The sequence below is a fragment of the Talpa occidentalis genome, unplaced genomic scaffold (genome assembly GCF_014898055.3).
Source record: "Talpa occidentalis isolate TD23 unplaced genomic scaffold, MPIMG_talOcc4v2.1, whole genome shotgun sequence".
NCBI lineage: Eukaryota > Metazoa > Chordata > Mammalia > Eulipotyphla > Talpidae > Talpa > Talpa occidentalis.
This window is the reverse complement of record NW_026555331.1, coordinates 5,017,223-5,031,763: the sequence shown is the minus strand read 5'-3', so window position 1 is coordinate 5,031,763 and position 14,541 is coordinate 5,017,223. Positions and strand designations below refer to the sequence as shown.

The following is a 14,541-nucleotide window of genomic DNA, read 5'->3' as shown; positions in this document are numbered from 1 at the left end:
AGCAGCGGAGACCACCAGAGAAGGCCGGAGAGCCCAGAAAAAGTGAAGACTTGCTGGGGGCTGGGAGGCCTGCCAGCCTCCTGGCCCCCCAGCACCCCTGCCTGCCATGTACCTGGTGAATCCCAACAAAAGCCTGAAAAGCCACTGAGGGCTCCTGGACTCTCTCCTCCTTTACCCCGTCTGCTGGATCAGAAAACCTGCTCAGTGCCCATTCCTGCACCTACACGTGGCCTGAGGTGTGGCTCTGGCTGGGCCCTGGAGGAAGACGACTCACCCCAGGCTGGAGGGGGGCCCATGGCAGGCCTTCAGGGAAGGAGGGGTCACCCGAGGAATAATCACCAGCAGCCAGAGGGAAACTCAGTTTATTGAGCACCTGTTCATGCCGCGTGTCACACACGTACACTCAATGCAATTAGCTCAGAAGCCTGGACGCACCGATTCCCCGGCTCTGGCCGGTGCCCCGGGCCTCCCACTGTCAGGAAACCCAGGACGGTCCCTGCACCCTGACATTATGATTAAAGTGAGTAAAGACATGGGAGGAGCTCAAAGGAGCCCCACCCGCAGCTTAGAAGCCAGTCACGTGCAGGCACTGTCTGCACGCCAGCGCCCCTGTCTTTGGTCCAGAGCAGGATGCTGAGGCCTCTGCCGGCCCAAGATGTGACATCACAGCCCTCTGCCAGCTTGTCACAGATGGCTGCTGGCTCCTGAGGACGATGGCCCCCACCCCGGGCTCTTCCCATCAGGAGGCGAGACAATTAGAGTAACTGCAAATTCCTTCTCCGCCCGCTTCATATTCTCGGCCAGAGAAGTGGGGACTTGGAAAATGTCCCCCCAGGCAACCTCCGGGCATGGCCAACCCAGAACAGAAGCTCATGCTTATTGCAGTTTACCTTTGACAAAAGAGGTAAAGTTGGCAAGTGTCTGGCCGGGGTTTCATAGCACCACGACGAACCTTAACATCAAGGCTACACTTCAGAGGGGCCCTCAGAGGAACCGAGAAATATCCAAGCCCACAGAACAAGTTTCCCAACTCAGAGAGGGAAAAACACAAAGCATTGCCATATGAAATAATAATTAACAACAACATCAGTAATAATAATAATAATAATAATAATAACCTGACCGACCGGCAGCATCTGTTGGTTTTAATCACATTGAGGTCTCTTGAAAAAGAAAAAGCAAAACGATCCACGAAAGAAGAAACAATGGCTGAAATGTTCCAGGACCTCTGCTTTCCCACTGAGCTCTGAGTTCAAGTTTCAGAAATTCACCGCTGACGCCTGGCCTTCCAGAAGCTTCTAAGGGCCCTTCACATTCCTGGGGCGGGCAGCGAGGCTGGCAAAGTAGGCACACTGGGCGGGGTCACACTGGCCAGGGGGCCCAGGAGGCCCTGGGGGGCCAGGATGTCCAGCTGGTCCTGTCTCTCCCTGGGGGCCAGGACCCCCAGGGATCCCATCTTTAGCATAACCAGGTTCTCCAGGTTGACCTGGTACAAGGAACAAGAGAAGCAGAGTGGTTCAGTGCCTTCTGGAACGTGAGCCCTGTCTGCTCTCACTGTCCATTCAGCACAGACGGGCCCAGTACATGCCCAGAGGGCACATCCCCCTGTCTGGGCACTGCGTCCTGGACAGAGAACAGCAAGGAGCAGGGGCACCTCCACCTGCAGAAGGGGCTGCCTGACTGGCCTGGGACAGGAATCAGGGGCCCTTGGAGAGGAATGAGCGAAGCCGAGGTTGGGCGGAAGCACCTAGGAAATGCACCTGAACTAGGTGCGGGCCACCAAGTCCCCCTCATTAACCAAGGACCCACTCCCCATCCCTAAAGACTGGTGACATTCCCCCATCTGCACTCTCCTAGCTTGCTCTAGATGTTAAATGGAACCACGTACCTGGATGACCCTGACCATCACGTCAAGGTCAAAGACAGTGTAACTCGGACGTGAGTAAGTGACACTAAGCCCAGCATGTAGACCTGGAAACACAGCCTCCAGCCAGCCTTCCGCGCCCCCTCCTATTAAGCCTCCACGTGTCGAACAAACCTACCTCCCCTCTGCTCTGGCCATGGGAGCTCAGCGCTGAGTGGGGTCTTAGCAGTGGCCGTGAACCCCGTCTCGTGGCTCTGTCGTCACCCCCCCCAAGGGAAGCCTGAACCCCCCATAAAAGAAACAAAAATAGACTTTTCCTCTGAAAGGTCCTTAGCCCTTCTGGGAATCCCCTGCCCACTCTGTCCGTGGCCATCCACTCTAAAGCCCTGCCACGCCGCATGTCTCGTTCCTGATCTCCGCCTCCCAGCGGGGTGACTGCGCCTCTCCTAGGGCTCTGCCCTCCAACCTTTACTTGGAATTGCCATACTTGAAAAATACCCGTCATCTTATAAGTTTATAATATAGAATGCTTATAATAATAATATAAAATGATATTAATATAAATACAATTAATAAAATGCCATAATAAGCAGGCAAGCTGTTAAAAATGAGCTTTTATCACTGATTTCTAATTACCTTCTCATGAGAATAAAAATACACGCCCACTGTAGGGCACTTGGAAAATCCAGAAAATATAAATCCAAAATTAAAATAACGTACAGGTTTAATATTCAGAAATGACCTCAGGCAATCCCATGAACTAGACTTAAATAATAATAGTTTTAGTGAGGAGGAGTCTGATACCAATTCAGCCTAATTCCTTCCAAGTTCTTTTGTGGTCTTGGAAGGTGCCCGCAGCTTTATTCTAGAACTCTCTCCCCAGACCACCTAGAACCAGACCACACCAGGGCGTCCCTTGGCCCCAAGCCACCTGCCCCTTGGCCGGCACGTTCTGAGAAACAGTATCGGGTACCGGCAGGTGCAGAGTGCAACGGGAGGAGGGGGCAGCAGGCTGAACCCACACGGGCGGTGTCTGCACCAGGCCCTGGCACCTACAGGGCTCCACACGCACACCCTGGGGTCCACAGGGGGCCTCCGTGCACTCGGATTTATCCAACCCGCATGTCCTAGGACCTGTCACTCATGGGGTGCACTTCAGCTCCTAGGACCTGTCACTCATGGGGTGCTCTCCAGCTTCACCTAAGTCAGGAAGCTGGCATTTTAGAAGATTTCTTAAAAACTAACCAGCACCGGGCCACCCTGGTGGCACAGGGGATAAGTCTCAGCACTATGAAGCTGTCTGCAGCCACTGCAGCACGAGTTCAATCCCGACCAGGGAGCTACCCACAGGGTGCAGCAGACCCCTCCTGTCTCCCCGCTGCTCCCCTCAGCAGTGTGTTTCAGTGGATCCGCCTGTTCTGCTCCCCACTCTGTCTCTGGTGAATCCTCTCACCTCCCGCAACTCCGGCCTGCACCCCAGTTCTTGTATGCATAAATAAATAAATCGTTAAAAAAAAACAAAACAGCATCCTCTGTCTCCACATCACTGAACCTGACCCTCCCTGCCGTCCTGAGGCCATGGCGACTACAAGGGGGGAGCCCTGTGACCCCCACTCCATGGGGAGGGCAACCCCAGCTGAGGTTCCACGCACTAGTCCTACCTGGGATTCCAGGGGGGCCCATCTCGCCTCGGAGGCCAACTCCAGGCACACCTGAGTCACCTTTGGCTCCTCGCTCACCTGGAGGGAAAAACCAACACCTCGGGTGGTGGCGACCCTGGCAAGGACCAACAGGAGCCGCCGAGCCACACCCGTGCCGGGGCCCGGAGACCGGCGTCCCTCGGCTCCTCCTCAGCGCCGAAGGGGACATGGCCATCGGTGCTGCTCCCCGGGCCCCGAGCAGCTGCGTTGGTGACGGGCGAGGAGGGAACGTAATTTTGCCAAACTGCCCGGCATGGCCCCTCCGTGACGCACGGAGCTGCCCCAGGGCGCCAGCCGCTGCGCGGAGGCCTCAGAAGCTGCCCCTCCATGGACGGCGTCTCTGCCCTGGTGCTGCACCGGCCTCACGGGGCCCCCGCACCCACCTCCCAGTCTTCACTCACCTTTGGGGCCCATGGGTCCCGAGGGTCCTTCCAGGCCACCCTGCCCGGGCCGTCCCGGCTCCCCCACGGGCCCTGCGCGGCCGGGAAGCCCGTCCTTTCCAGGGGGCCCCGGGAGCCCGGGCCTGCCTTGAGATGCCTTCACATGTGCGGGGGGCATCTGGGCCAGGAGGTAGGCGAGCTTGACTGTGGGGGAGCACAGACAGTTTGTGAAGGGGGGGACAGGACAGAGGGCCTGGGGTGACTCAGTCACAGCTCAGAGCTGCAGACGCAACAACGACCACGAAGCAGCACGGGACCGGCACCCGTGCGCCCCACACCAGTGCACCCCGCAGCCGTGCACCCCAGGTGGCCGGGCCACAGGGACTGGACCGGCCCGTGGTCCCGTCACGGCCTCCAGAGCCAGGCAGCCTGAGCTGGGGCCCCTGCCGCCGCTGCAGCCGTTGGCGCTGGCAGGACCGTGACGAGGAGAGCGGCGGCAGCAGTGGTGACCTGGACGCAGAGCCCCCTCGGAGGCCGCAGGACCCGCCCCGGGGCATCCACTTCCCACCTTCCCTTTCCTCCACCCCAGCTCAAGGCCACTGGACTTCCAGGGCTTGTCTGACAGTGCATGAGGCCGGGCCACGGGGCTCATATTCCGAGCTGTGTCCACCCCGACTCAGCATCTGACACTGGGTTGACGCAAAAATCACCATCTGCCCCGTGGCCACGCGGCTCAGGGCGCCTCCCCTCTGGCCCCCTGCGCCTGGCCTCCTGTGGGCTTCCCCTCCCCTGCCCTGGGGGGCCGGCACGTTCTCCTCCCTACAGCGCCCTTCGCAAGGGAGGCTGGAACTTGGGGGCTGAGAGCCGGTTTCTGCTGCGCGCTGCCTGCACGCAGGCCCCGGCCCTTAACGGCTCTTCACAGCCCTTCGGCCTCGGGGAAGCTGCCGTGGTGTTTCCGTCCCGACAATCACAGGTCACGGGGAGACGCCCACGAGCCAAGGGGTGTCAGCGCTTGGAAGCCTCTCCTCCCCCTCCCTGAGGCCTGCTACACACCGGCTGGTGCCAGGCCTTGGCTGCCCCCCTCCCCTGGGGTCTTCACACATATTTCAAAGTTCTGGGGTCCCGCCCCTTCTCTGGCTCCCATCCCCCCACTCCGGGAAGCCCGCCCTCCTCGATGCCTGCCCTCAGAGCTGGGCCAGCTGCTCCATCTGTCCACCTCCACCGCCCCCGCGCCAGGTGAAATCACGGAGCTCTTCCTGCATGTCTGCTTGCCCGTCTGCCTCTGCCCGGGACTGTGAGCTCTGGGAGGCCGACAGCAGCCGGGGCAGTAGCTGCTGCTGGGTGGTGCGCACAGAGGAAATGGCGGAGCTGGGCCTGCCGGGGGTGCTCTCCTTACAGGGCATCGGCAGACGCTGCAGCGTCCCTGGGCGGCCAGGCCTGCAGGGTCCCTCCTTCGCCATCTTCTCACGGGAGCGCCTGGACCCGGGCGACGGCTGAAGGGAGACCTGCAAGGCCTGCTTTGGGGCTCTGGCCACACCCAGGCTGTCTCAAGGCTCTGAGGATGCCAGCTGCTCACCTTCCAGCTGTTTCCCGAGCTCCTCCTGGATGAGCCGCCTCAGCGTGTCCAGGGATGGAGACTCCCCCTGGGGGAAGGGAGGGGGTTAGCTCCTGCCACCCAGGGTCCCTGACAGCTCAGACCCCAGGAAGGGGCTGAGCACCCTACACCCTCCTCCCAGCCGGAGCTGCTACCCCTTTCCCTGGGTCCCTCCCTGCAGACCCCCTCCCCTTAGCTGGGTCTCCTGCGAAGGCCACCCACACCCTCCCCAGCGCTGGCCCTGGGAGGTCTCTTGGGCGACGTCCTGTCTAGCTCCCTGCTCACAGGCCACCTCCTGCAAGGGCTCAAGCTTCATTCCCCCCAACTGGCCACTCGGCCACTCTGGCCGCCAGAGCTCTGGGCCCTGTGCCGGAGCCCCGTGCTGTCCTGGGGCCCGGTTTGCAGACACTGGTGAGGGTGGTCAGAGAAGCAGATGTAGGATTCTTAGAAGAACCTGCTAGGGCAGAGCTCCCGCCTCTGCCTGCTCTCTTGTGTCCGACCCCTCAGGGCAGTGGCCACCCTCAAGGGCAAGCACCCCACCGGGCCTGGCCCAGACCCCCAAGAGGTGGACCCCATCTCCCCTCTCCTCCTTTCTCCTCTGGCCAATAACCTCTTAGGAGCGTCCCGAGTGCCCAGCACACACGGGAGCAGGCCGGGAGAGCGTGGCCAGGGCCCGAGGGCTTTGAGCCCTGCTTCCGCGGCCCCCCCAGACGTGGTCGAGGGGGGTGCAGGCTGCCCGGCTGCCTCCAGGGTGGCTGACACCCAGGTGACCACAGCCGCCAGGGAGGGCTGGAACCTCAGAGCCAGAGCAGGCCCAGAACCTCAGAGCCGGGCCCCACGGAGCCCCAGGTGTGAGGCAGACCAGCACCCTTACCCTCAGTCCTGGGAATCCTGGCTGGCCTGGTGGCCCTGGGGGCCCAGCTGGCCCGTTCTCCCCTGGTGGTCCTTGGGGACCCATCAGGCCCGTGTGGCCTTTGTGGCCTGGGATGCCAGGGTCCCCAGGCTGACCCTTCCCACCAGGAGGTCCTTTGTCACCTTTGATGCCAGGATCTCCCTAGAGGGGAAGAAGTGTGTCATGAGCCGAGGATAGAGGCGCCCTGGGGCAGACGGCACCCCTCCAGCTTCCAGGGGCGCCCCAGTCCTGGGGGGAGGCTTGGTCCTGGCACACCCATGACACGGAGCCCGCTGCACAGATGAGGGGTCCGGGAGACAAAGCGCTGCCCACGGTCACACAGCAGCCTGCAGCCAGGCGGCATCCTGTGGGCAAGAATCCAGCCCCGCGTGCCGTCCAGCCGCGCAGCGAGAAGACAGCCACTGCCTGAGCCGCAGGCCGCCCGCGCTGCTGGCCGCCCCGGTCAGTTCCGCACTGTCAACTGGAGGGACAGTGCCCTGTTCAAACCGGCGGCTCACTCATGGCTCCCATCTCTGCCCTGGGCCCTGGGCATGGCACTGCCCGGGTCCGCTGCCTCCCCACCGCTGACCAGGACTGGGGTCCTGGAGCGGAGACATGGGGACCACGGGCTGCCCGTCCCTGCCCCTGTGCACCTGACCAGCAAACCCTGGCTGGGTGGGTCAGAAAGGGTGTGCCCCACTGAGGTCCTCGGGTGATGGGCCGGGCAGAAGCCAGCCACGAGGGGGTGATGGCGCAGCTGTGGCAGTGGACATGCCCCAAGCTGGGGACGAGGACACACCTGCCACCCACTGCCACGCAGAATCGCCACCTACGGCGTCCACAGCGGGGAGGAGCCGGGGAGAGAGTCCGGCGGTGCGGGGTCAGGAAAGGGTAAATGCATGTCTCTACCACGCGCGTTTCTCTCTGCACCGAGTCTGGGGAGACCAGGAGAAATGGTGGTGATGGGCCGTGGGTGGGGACGGGCTGGCGGGCATGGCGGGCGCGGGCCTCTGTGCAGTCGGCATTAAGCAAGCATCTGCATTAACAAAAGCCAATTTGGCCAGCCCCGTCACCCGCAGTCCTCAGGGTGCATTCGGGGTGCACCCGCGAGCCGAGCCCTACCGTCCACAGCGCCAAGTTTCCGATGCAGGAAACGTCTCAAGGTCGCGTTGCCCTGAGAGCTCTGGACCGTATTTCAAACGGCCCAGGCGCGGGAAGGGCGGGAGCCCCACCACTCTGGCAATGCGCCCTGAAACCACTTACCGGGAGAGGCCACCTCTCCACGGATGGATGGGACTCGAGGACAGATTGATGTTCCCCGTCTGGGTCCTGACTCCTAAGCTACGCCCCAGCCGTCACCCCCAGGGATGCCTGGGTGACAGGGCCAGGGGGAGCCCGAGGCTTCTCGGCCACAGCCCTGCCCCCACGCTGGGTGCCAACCCAAGGTGCCACAGCCCCAGGACGAGGCGCTGAAGTCACAGAGGAGGGGGGACTCCTAGCCCCTCGGCCCCCACTTTTGTGTCTGGCCTGCAGGGGGAGCCCCATCCGTGCCCACCCTGCTCCAGGACGCTACAGGGAAAGCAGGGGAGGGGGTGGTGGGGGCCATGAGGAGCCTGTGGGCCAGTGAGACCCGGCCGCCTGCTCCCAGAGAGGGCGTCACCAGGTCAGGACGCGCCCCTCCCCGCTGGCGTTTCTGTTTCTGCAAAAAACAAAAGTGACTCCCCCCGCCCGCTGTTGTTTTATGGAGAAATGAAATGTACTAAAGGTTCTCTGGGGGCAGCGCCAAGGCGATTCATTATGGGAAAATCTGTTCCCTTGTCACCTCCAGCGACAGAGCTGGCTCCTGGCGCATCGACTCGCGCGCCCAGCCATCAGGCTCCGCGCTCGGGCCCACGGAGCCAGCTCTGTCACCGTCTTGCCTTTGAATTTGTAATTGCGATGATTTTACGCCTTAAAATAACCACCAAAAAGGAAAAGGAAAATAGCAGCATGGGCTGCAACTGCATGGGGGAGCCCCGCCCTTTGGGGCGCCTGGTTTCCCAGGGCGGGAGCACAAAAGCCCCCCCACACGCTGGCTTCCCGGGCCGGGCTGTGTGCCAGCACCCCGGACCCAGCCCCCAGGCCCCCAGGAGGAGGTCACCGTCACAAGCCCGCACCTACCCTTTCTCCCCGGAGTCCTGGCTCTCCGGGCGTCCCAGGGGCACCCTGGGGAGACACGAGAGAGAGAGAGAGAGAGAGAGAGAGAGAGAGAGAGAGAGAGAGAGACAGTGAGGGAGAGAACAGTCCATGACCTGGCCATCCTATGCCATCTGCCCCCCGGACAGGGACTTCCAGGAGCCCCTCCACTGCCTGGACCAGAGGCACCGCGCCGTCTCTCCTCCGACCTTGCCCCACACCCCTAACCCCCTGTCTCCCCAGGTGAGCGTCTGGAAAGCAGGATCTGGCCTCAGCACCTCTGGGCTTCACCGAGCTCCCACCCCGGGGCCGGCCCACACGTCGTGGGTTTTCAAAAGCCGCAAACATAGAGCAGAGGGACCCGGCGGCTGCCGGGCGGGGGGTCTGTCCAGGCAGGACCCACGGAAGCAGGAGGCTCTGGGCTTGAGCACCAAGAGGCAGAGGGGCCAGGCGGGGGCCAGGGCGGGGGCCAGGGCAAGGAGGGAGGGAGCGGGACCAAGCGCGAGGACCTGAGCGGCCAGATGGGGAGGAGGTGGATGGCTCCAGACAGAGCCGGGAGGCGAGAGGGAGAGGCCACAAAGATGGCCCCGGGCTGGCCGGGCAGCTAGGGCGCGGGCCTCGTTCGGGAGGCATGAGGGACGCCCCGACGATGACGCCGCCCGCGCGCCAAGCCCCGGAGACCCAGCAGGCACCACCCAAGAGAGCAGCCCTTGTCTCCCCAGGAAAGGAGAAGGGGCGGTACTTGCCTCCTTGCCGGGGCCTCCCCGCTCTCCAGGCTCCCCCTGCGAAAGAGAACACCTTCAGGGCCCCGAGCAGCAGCTCCCAGCGGGCCCAGCCCTCCGCAGCAGCCCCCTTCCAGCAAGGACAGACACCCCAGGGCGCCCCGACAGGGCTCAGCTCGTGCCCAGGAAACACGACGGTGCGCCCCGGCTCTGGGGCTTCCCACACATAGGACAGAGGTGGCCCCACCCAGAGGGCCTCGGGCCATCAGCTTCTGTCCGGCCGTGCTGGGCGGGCCCTCGGGCGCAGGCTGGTGTGAGACGGCACCAGGCATCAGCCCTGGGGTCAGCCCGTGCGGTTTTGGCTCTGCCACGCACGGCTCTGTGGCCGTGGGCTACCTCCTTACAATTTCCTTAGACCACCTGTGCCTCCGTTTCTCCATCTGTAAATGGGAGGAGCCGCTGTGCCTGCTACAAATAACCCACCGCCGAGCTCAAAGAAGGACAGAGCGGCGAGCTGGAAGGGCAGGGACCGGCGGCTCCCCAGGAGCCAGATTATAAAGAAGGGGCCGCGGGCCAGAGGGAGGCCTGGCCCAGCAGGGACAGCTGAGGCAGGGGCTCAGGTAAGACCAGCGCACAGAGCCACACAGGGGCTGGGGCTGCGGGGCACAAGGGCCAAAGAGGGGTCACCTTGTCGAGCAGCTGGGCTGGCAGGGGGCATTCTCAGATGCCAGAAACTAGCTGGGGGGCGGCAGGATGAGGGGTGTTTTCACGTTTCCAAGGTGATGTGCAACCCTCACCCTCAGCTAGCAGTTCAAGGTGTGATTTGGCAAGTGAAGCACCGGGGGAGGCTGAGCAGGAAGGGACCCCTCCACACCCTGGCGGGACCCCAGCAGTGCTCAGTGCATCGAACTGTCAACGCAGGAGCCAGCCCCACGCCCTGGGGAGCCCACACGAGCAAGCCCGCATGCCCGAGCCTGCTGCACCAAGTCCTCACCTTCAAGGCGATCCCCACGCCCTCCAAGGTCAGGGCCAGCATCAGGCACTGCCCACCACGACCCTCAGTGCCCAAGTCACACATTTGCCGTGCTTGGGGGAGGGACGCCGCTAAGCCCTCTACCTCAGGCAGCTCACCCAGTCCCGGAGGCGGTGCTGGGGCAGTGAGGAAACCGAGGCACAACCTCCAGGCGGAGGCGGGAAGCTGAGCCTCTGGCCCAGCATGACGCATGGGCTCAGGCCTCAGCCGATGTGCTGCATCTCCCAGCTCAGAAGGCAGTGAGAGCACACGCCAGGCCCGAACCTGGGCGGGGCACAGGCGGGCAGAAGTGACCCGCTGACCCGCGTGGGAAGCCACACCTGGAGCCAGGCGTCTCGCCCCCAGGGGTGCTGTGCTTACCGGGGGCCCGCGGGGGCCCAGGAAGCCTGGAAGTCCGGGGCTGCCATTTTCTCCTTTGCTTCCCTTCTGTCCCTGCAGGGGAAAGTGGGGTTAATTCTTCAAGGTCAAGTGCCAACGCAAGCACTTGAGTTGGCTTTCCTGTAATGGAGAGGAGTGGTTGGGGGCACCCCCGGAATGGGGAGAGCATGGTGGGGGCATACCAGGGCCTGGGGAGCAAGAGGAGAACTGTCTCTACACCCCAAGTGGTGTTTCCATTCAAACAGCAGAGATTAAACGGGGGGAATATTGAACAGAAACAGCCCGATGTATGTGTGACACCTCCACCTCCAGGCAGCCCTCCAGGGAGGCGCTTTGTACGTCTACACGTCTGCCCAAGAAGACAGGGAGGCTCACAATTTGGTGCATCACTTCTGGACAAGACTCTTTGGGAACCTGCCACCTTTGGGCTTTCTGGGAAGCTGCCAGCTTCTGGGGCCTCTTCTGAATCAGCTCTGCTTTGGGGTGACTCTCCTAGGGCCCACCCCTAGCCCATCGGCTCTGTCTCACCAGTCATGGCGAGCCCCACACCATGGCTCCTGGGGGTCACAACATTTGTTAAACTTTGGCCTCCTTGGGCACCAGTGTCCCTGACCCAGCGGGAAGGGGGTCTCCACTAGGGTGAGCAGCCCCTGCTTTGCCAGGGGAGGATGTGCACCCCAGGATCGGGATTTTGTGCTTAAGTCAATGGCTCCTGGCAAGCGGGGGTGGGCTGGTCACCCCGGTTTTCACAGTGACAGCAGTAGCTGGTCAGCCTGGTCTGCCCCTGCACAGGGCAACTGCCCTTGACCCCACAGCCCTTCTCAACAGGTCGCTAATCTTAGCAAATGCCAGTGCAGGGAGGTGGGGCTGGGAGGACACGCGTGGAGACCTAGACCCCAGACCCCATCCAACCATCGTCCCCCATCTGTTCCGGCTCTGAACCCCAAGCCCCACAGCCTCTACTCAATGCCCAGGACTCTGCTGGTGACGCATGCGCCTCTCCTTCCTCCACCCATGGTCCTTCTACTCTCCCCGTGGTCGCCCCGCAGCCAGCAGGGGACACCGTCAGCCAGGCCTGGTGTCACGCACACGCTGTCACCTGAGGCGTGAGGGTTGGTGCGCCTGACCCTGTCCTTCACCCTCTGCCATCAGACACCTGCCCCCACTGTCCACATCCTCCGTGTCTTGTGTTGCTCTGCCCGTCCGGGTGCCCCGGCCGCAGACCACGGAGCCCCGTGCACCCCCATGTGCATTTTCAGCTCCAGGAAGGGCCTTTCCTGGCTCTACTGGCCTCCAGTGCGTTTCCACCATTCAAAGCCCACCTGAGCCCAGGATGGCTGCAGGGCTAGAGACCCCACGGTCTGCGAGGACCCCCACGCCATGAAGCTCGCCCCTCCACCACCACAGCAGGCCTGAGGCTACTCACGGGGTTTCCTGGAGAGCCAGCGTCTCCGGGGAGGCCAGGGGAGCCATTCTTACCCTGGAGGAAGAGACAGAGGTGACGGCTCTGCCGGGCCTCACGGAGCAGACTGACGCGGGTTGCCCGATGGGAGGCCCCGACAGCAGGCCCCGAGCTGCTGCGGCGCAGGTGGCTCTCAGCCAAACGCGTCATGGCCGACCTGTCGAGGGACCCGCGCGGCCATGTGGCCTTCTCCCTGTGCAGGGGCGGCGGGTCCAAGACACATTGGCACAGGTGCCAGGCAGGTCATGTGCCCGTGGAGGGGCACTCGGGGGCACTGGCAACTGGGGCTCAGGCCGGCTCCCCGCGGGCCCGGGCCACTCCTCCTGCCCCAGTGTCCTCAGGCAGCCCCAGGTCTCCGAGTCACTGAGGAAAGGAGGCCACGGCGCCCTCTTGCAGGCTCTGAGCACCCATCTCCCGCTCCGCGCCTCTCCTTCCAGGCGCCCTGAGAAGACGATCCAGTGCACGCAGCCCAGGCCGGCGCTGGGCACGCTGAGTGTCCACGGGCTTGCTGGGTGGCCTCGGGCGGGGCACTCAACCTCTCTGTGCTCCCAGCCCACCGGTGAGCGGGAACAGGGGCGGTCACCGCGCCGCCTCCAGCAGCCGCGTGAGCAGAGAGCCCCCGCCCCGCCCGCGCGGCCATGACTGTGTCTGTTTCATGACCCAGGAAGCTGTGAGGTGGCCAGAGAGCTGTGTTCCCCCAGGAGGCATGCCCGTGCCCGGCGGGTGACGGGAGCTGTCAGAGAAACAGCCCGGAGCCGGCACTGACGTGTCCCACTGACGTGTTGCGGACCCTTCAGCAGTTTTCCTTGGGCGCGGTCCCCGGGACGGGCTCGGATGTGCGGGGGGGTGAGAAAGCCAGAGAGCGGCCCGCAGGCGGCGCGCGGCCAGGCCGTGGTCAGCGGAGACACGGGATAAGGACCCACCGGTCCCGGTTTCATCCCAACAGCTCAACCAGCCGTGGACCCGGAGCCTGGCAGGTCCCAGCTCTGTCTCAGTCGCTGACTCATCCGTTCATCCCATGACTCATTCGAAATTCACACGCACACACATGCACACACACACGCACACGTGCACACACGTGCACACATGTGGGCAAAGTACGCAAGCTGCAAGCAGGAGAGCTGTGAGCCGCGCCGTGTCCCACCCGTGCTGTGGGTGCGCAGAGGCTGCGCCGAAGGGCATACAACGCCCCTCACTGTCCCGCCGCTGCGGGGTGGGGTGGGCGGTCAAGGGATTTTCTCTGTTTTGTGATGTTCGGTGGCAGAGCAGCAGGGCCGGGAGAGGCCTAGGCCAGACCGCCCCTCAGCCTCGGGGGCCCACCCCGCTGACCCTCCATCCTTAGGGGGAAGGTAACCATCTTGGCCAAGGAGCCACTGGGGTGGGAGATGGGCCCCGTCTCTGTGCTTTCAGCCACTCCCCGGGACGGGTGGGCTGCGGGGACAGGCCCAGAGCAGACACGGCTCCAGCGGGGCCTAGAGCCGGGGAGAGCTGGAGGGAGGGCCGGCAGGGCCCCCACACCAGTGAGGTGTGTCCAGTCCCTATTGTGGGAGGGCGGCCCTGAAACAGGCGGCTGAGAGGCCATGAGGGGGGCACAGAGCAACTGCTACTTACCAGCTCTGAGACACAGGCCACGTTTTTAATGACACACAGGGCCGCACCCCAAATACCTCTGGCAACAAGCCCCGTTGAAACATGGAGCAAATGAGTCCTGGACAGAACTCACCGGTGGGCCCCTGGCTCCTCGGGGCCCCTGCGGGCCTGTGGGTCCAGCATCGCCCTGAAATGAGAGGGGCCCCATTATCACAGAGGCACCACCGGGAGACGATGCAGCCTCCGTTTCCAGCGAGGACCGGGGTCTGGGTCTCCGGGGTGCCCACCTTCCGCTTTGTCCACACCTCCACCCAAAGCCCCCAGGGCACCCACACTCACGTCTTTCCCTGGTGACCCTTCCCGGCCCGGCGGCCCCACAGCGCCAGGTTCTCCCTGCAAGGGGAGCAGACACAGCAGCTGTCAGGGGAAGGTGCAGGAGTCTGCGCTTCTGGTGGGGAGGCGAGGGCTGGAGGGGGAGCAGCAGGAGGACCCTGCAGAGCCGGCCCGCCGAGCCCTGGTCTGAACTGGTCTGAGGCCCAGCGCTCGCGGGCTGGGGTCCTGTGTCCAGAGTGGCCCTGGGCAGCCAGCAGAGGCCGCAGCCGTGGGGAGGGTGGCAGGCAACACCCCTGCTGAGCCGTCTGGCACTCAGCTCATGTAGGCAGGACAGGATCTCGCCAGCAGGCCCTGGGGCTCCTTCATTTGGGGCATTTGGGTAAAATGGGAGAAGCTAGGGCACAAGAAAGCAGGACAG

The 14,541-nt window shown here is 63.4% G+C and overlaps 1 protein-coding gene across 2 annotated transcripts in view; it reads right to left on the bottom strand.

Annotated features, from left to right (window-relative positions):
* Positions 1 to 334: 334 nt before the first annotated feature.
* Positions 335 to 14,541, bottom strand: part of COL22A1 (collagen type XXII alpha 1 chain) — a 155,960-nt gene continuing 141,753 nt past the window's right edge. For both annotated transcript variants that reach the window (XM_037500558.2, XM_054691957.1), the window contains 11 exons: positions 14,130 to 14,183; positions 13,924 to 13,977; positions 12,165 to 12,218; positions 10,721 to 10,792; positions 9,352 to 9,387; positions 8,591 to 8,635; positions 6,413 to 6,592; positions 5,521 to 5,587; positions 3,966 to 4,148; positions 3,526 to 3,603; positions 335 to 1,486 (listed from right to left, as the gene is read on the bottom strand). In XM_037500558.2, the coding sequence (XP_037356455.1) occupies positions 1,299 to 1,486; positions 3,526 to 3,603; positions 3,966 to 4,148; positions 5,521 to 5,587; positions 6,413 to 6,592; positions 8,591 to 8,635; positions 9,352 to 9,387; positions 10,721 to 10,792; positions 12,165 to 12,218; positions 13,924 to 13,977; positions 14,130 to 14,183 (1,011 nt within the window). In that variant the 3' untranslated portion in view covers positions 335 to 1,298. The remainder of the gene's footprint in view (positions 1,487 to 3,525; positions 3,604 to 3,965; positions 4,149 to 5,520; positions 5,588 to 6,412; positions 6,593 to 8,590; positions 8,636 to 9,351; positions 9,388 to 10,720; positions 10,793 to 12,164; positions 12,219 to 13,923; positions 13,978 to 14,129; positions 14,184 to 14,541) is intronic.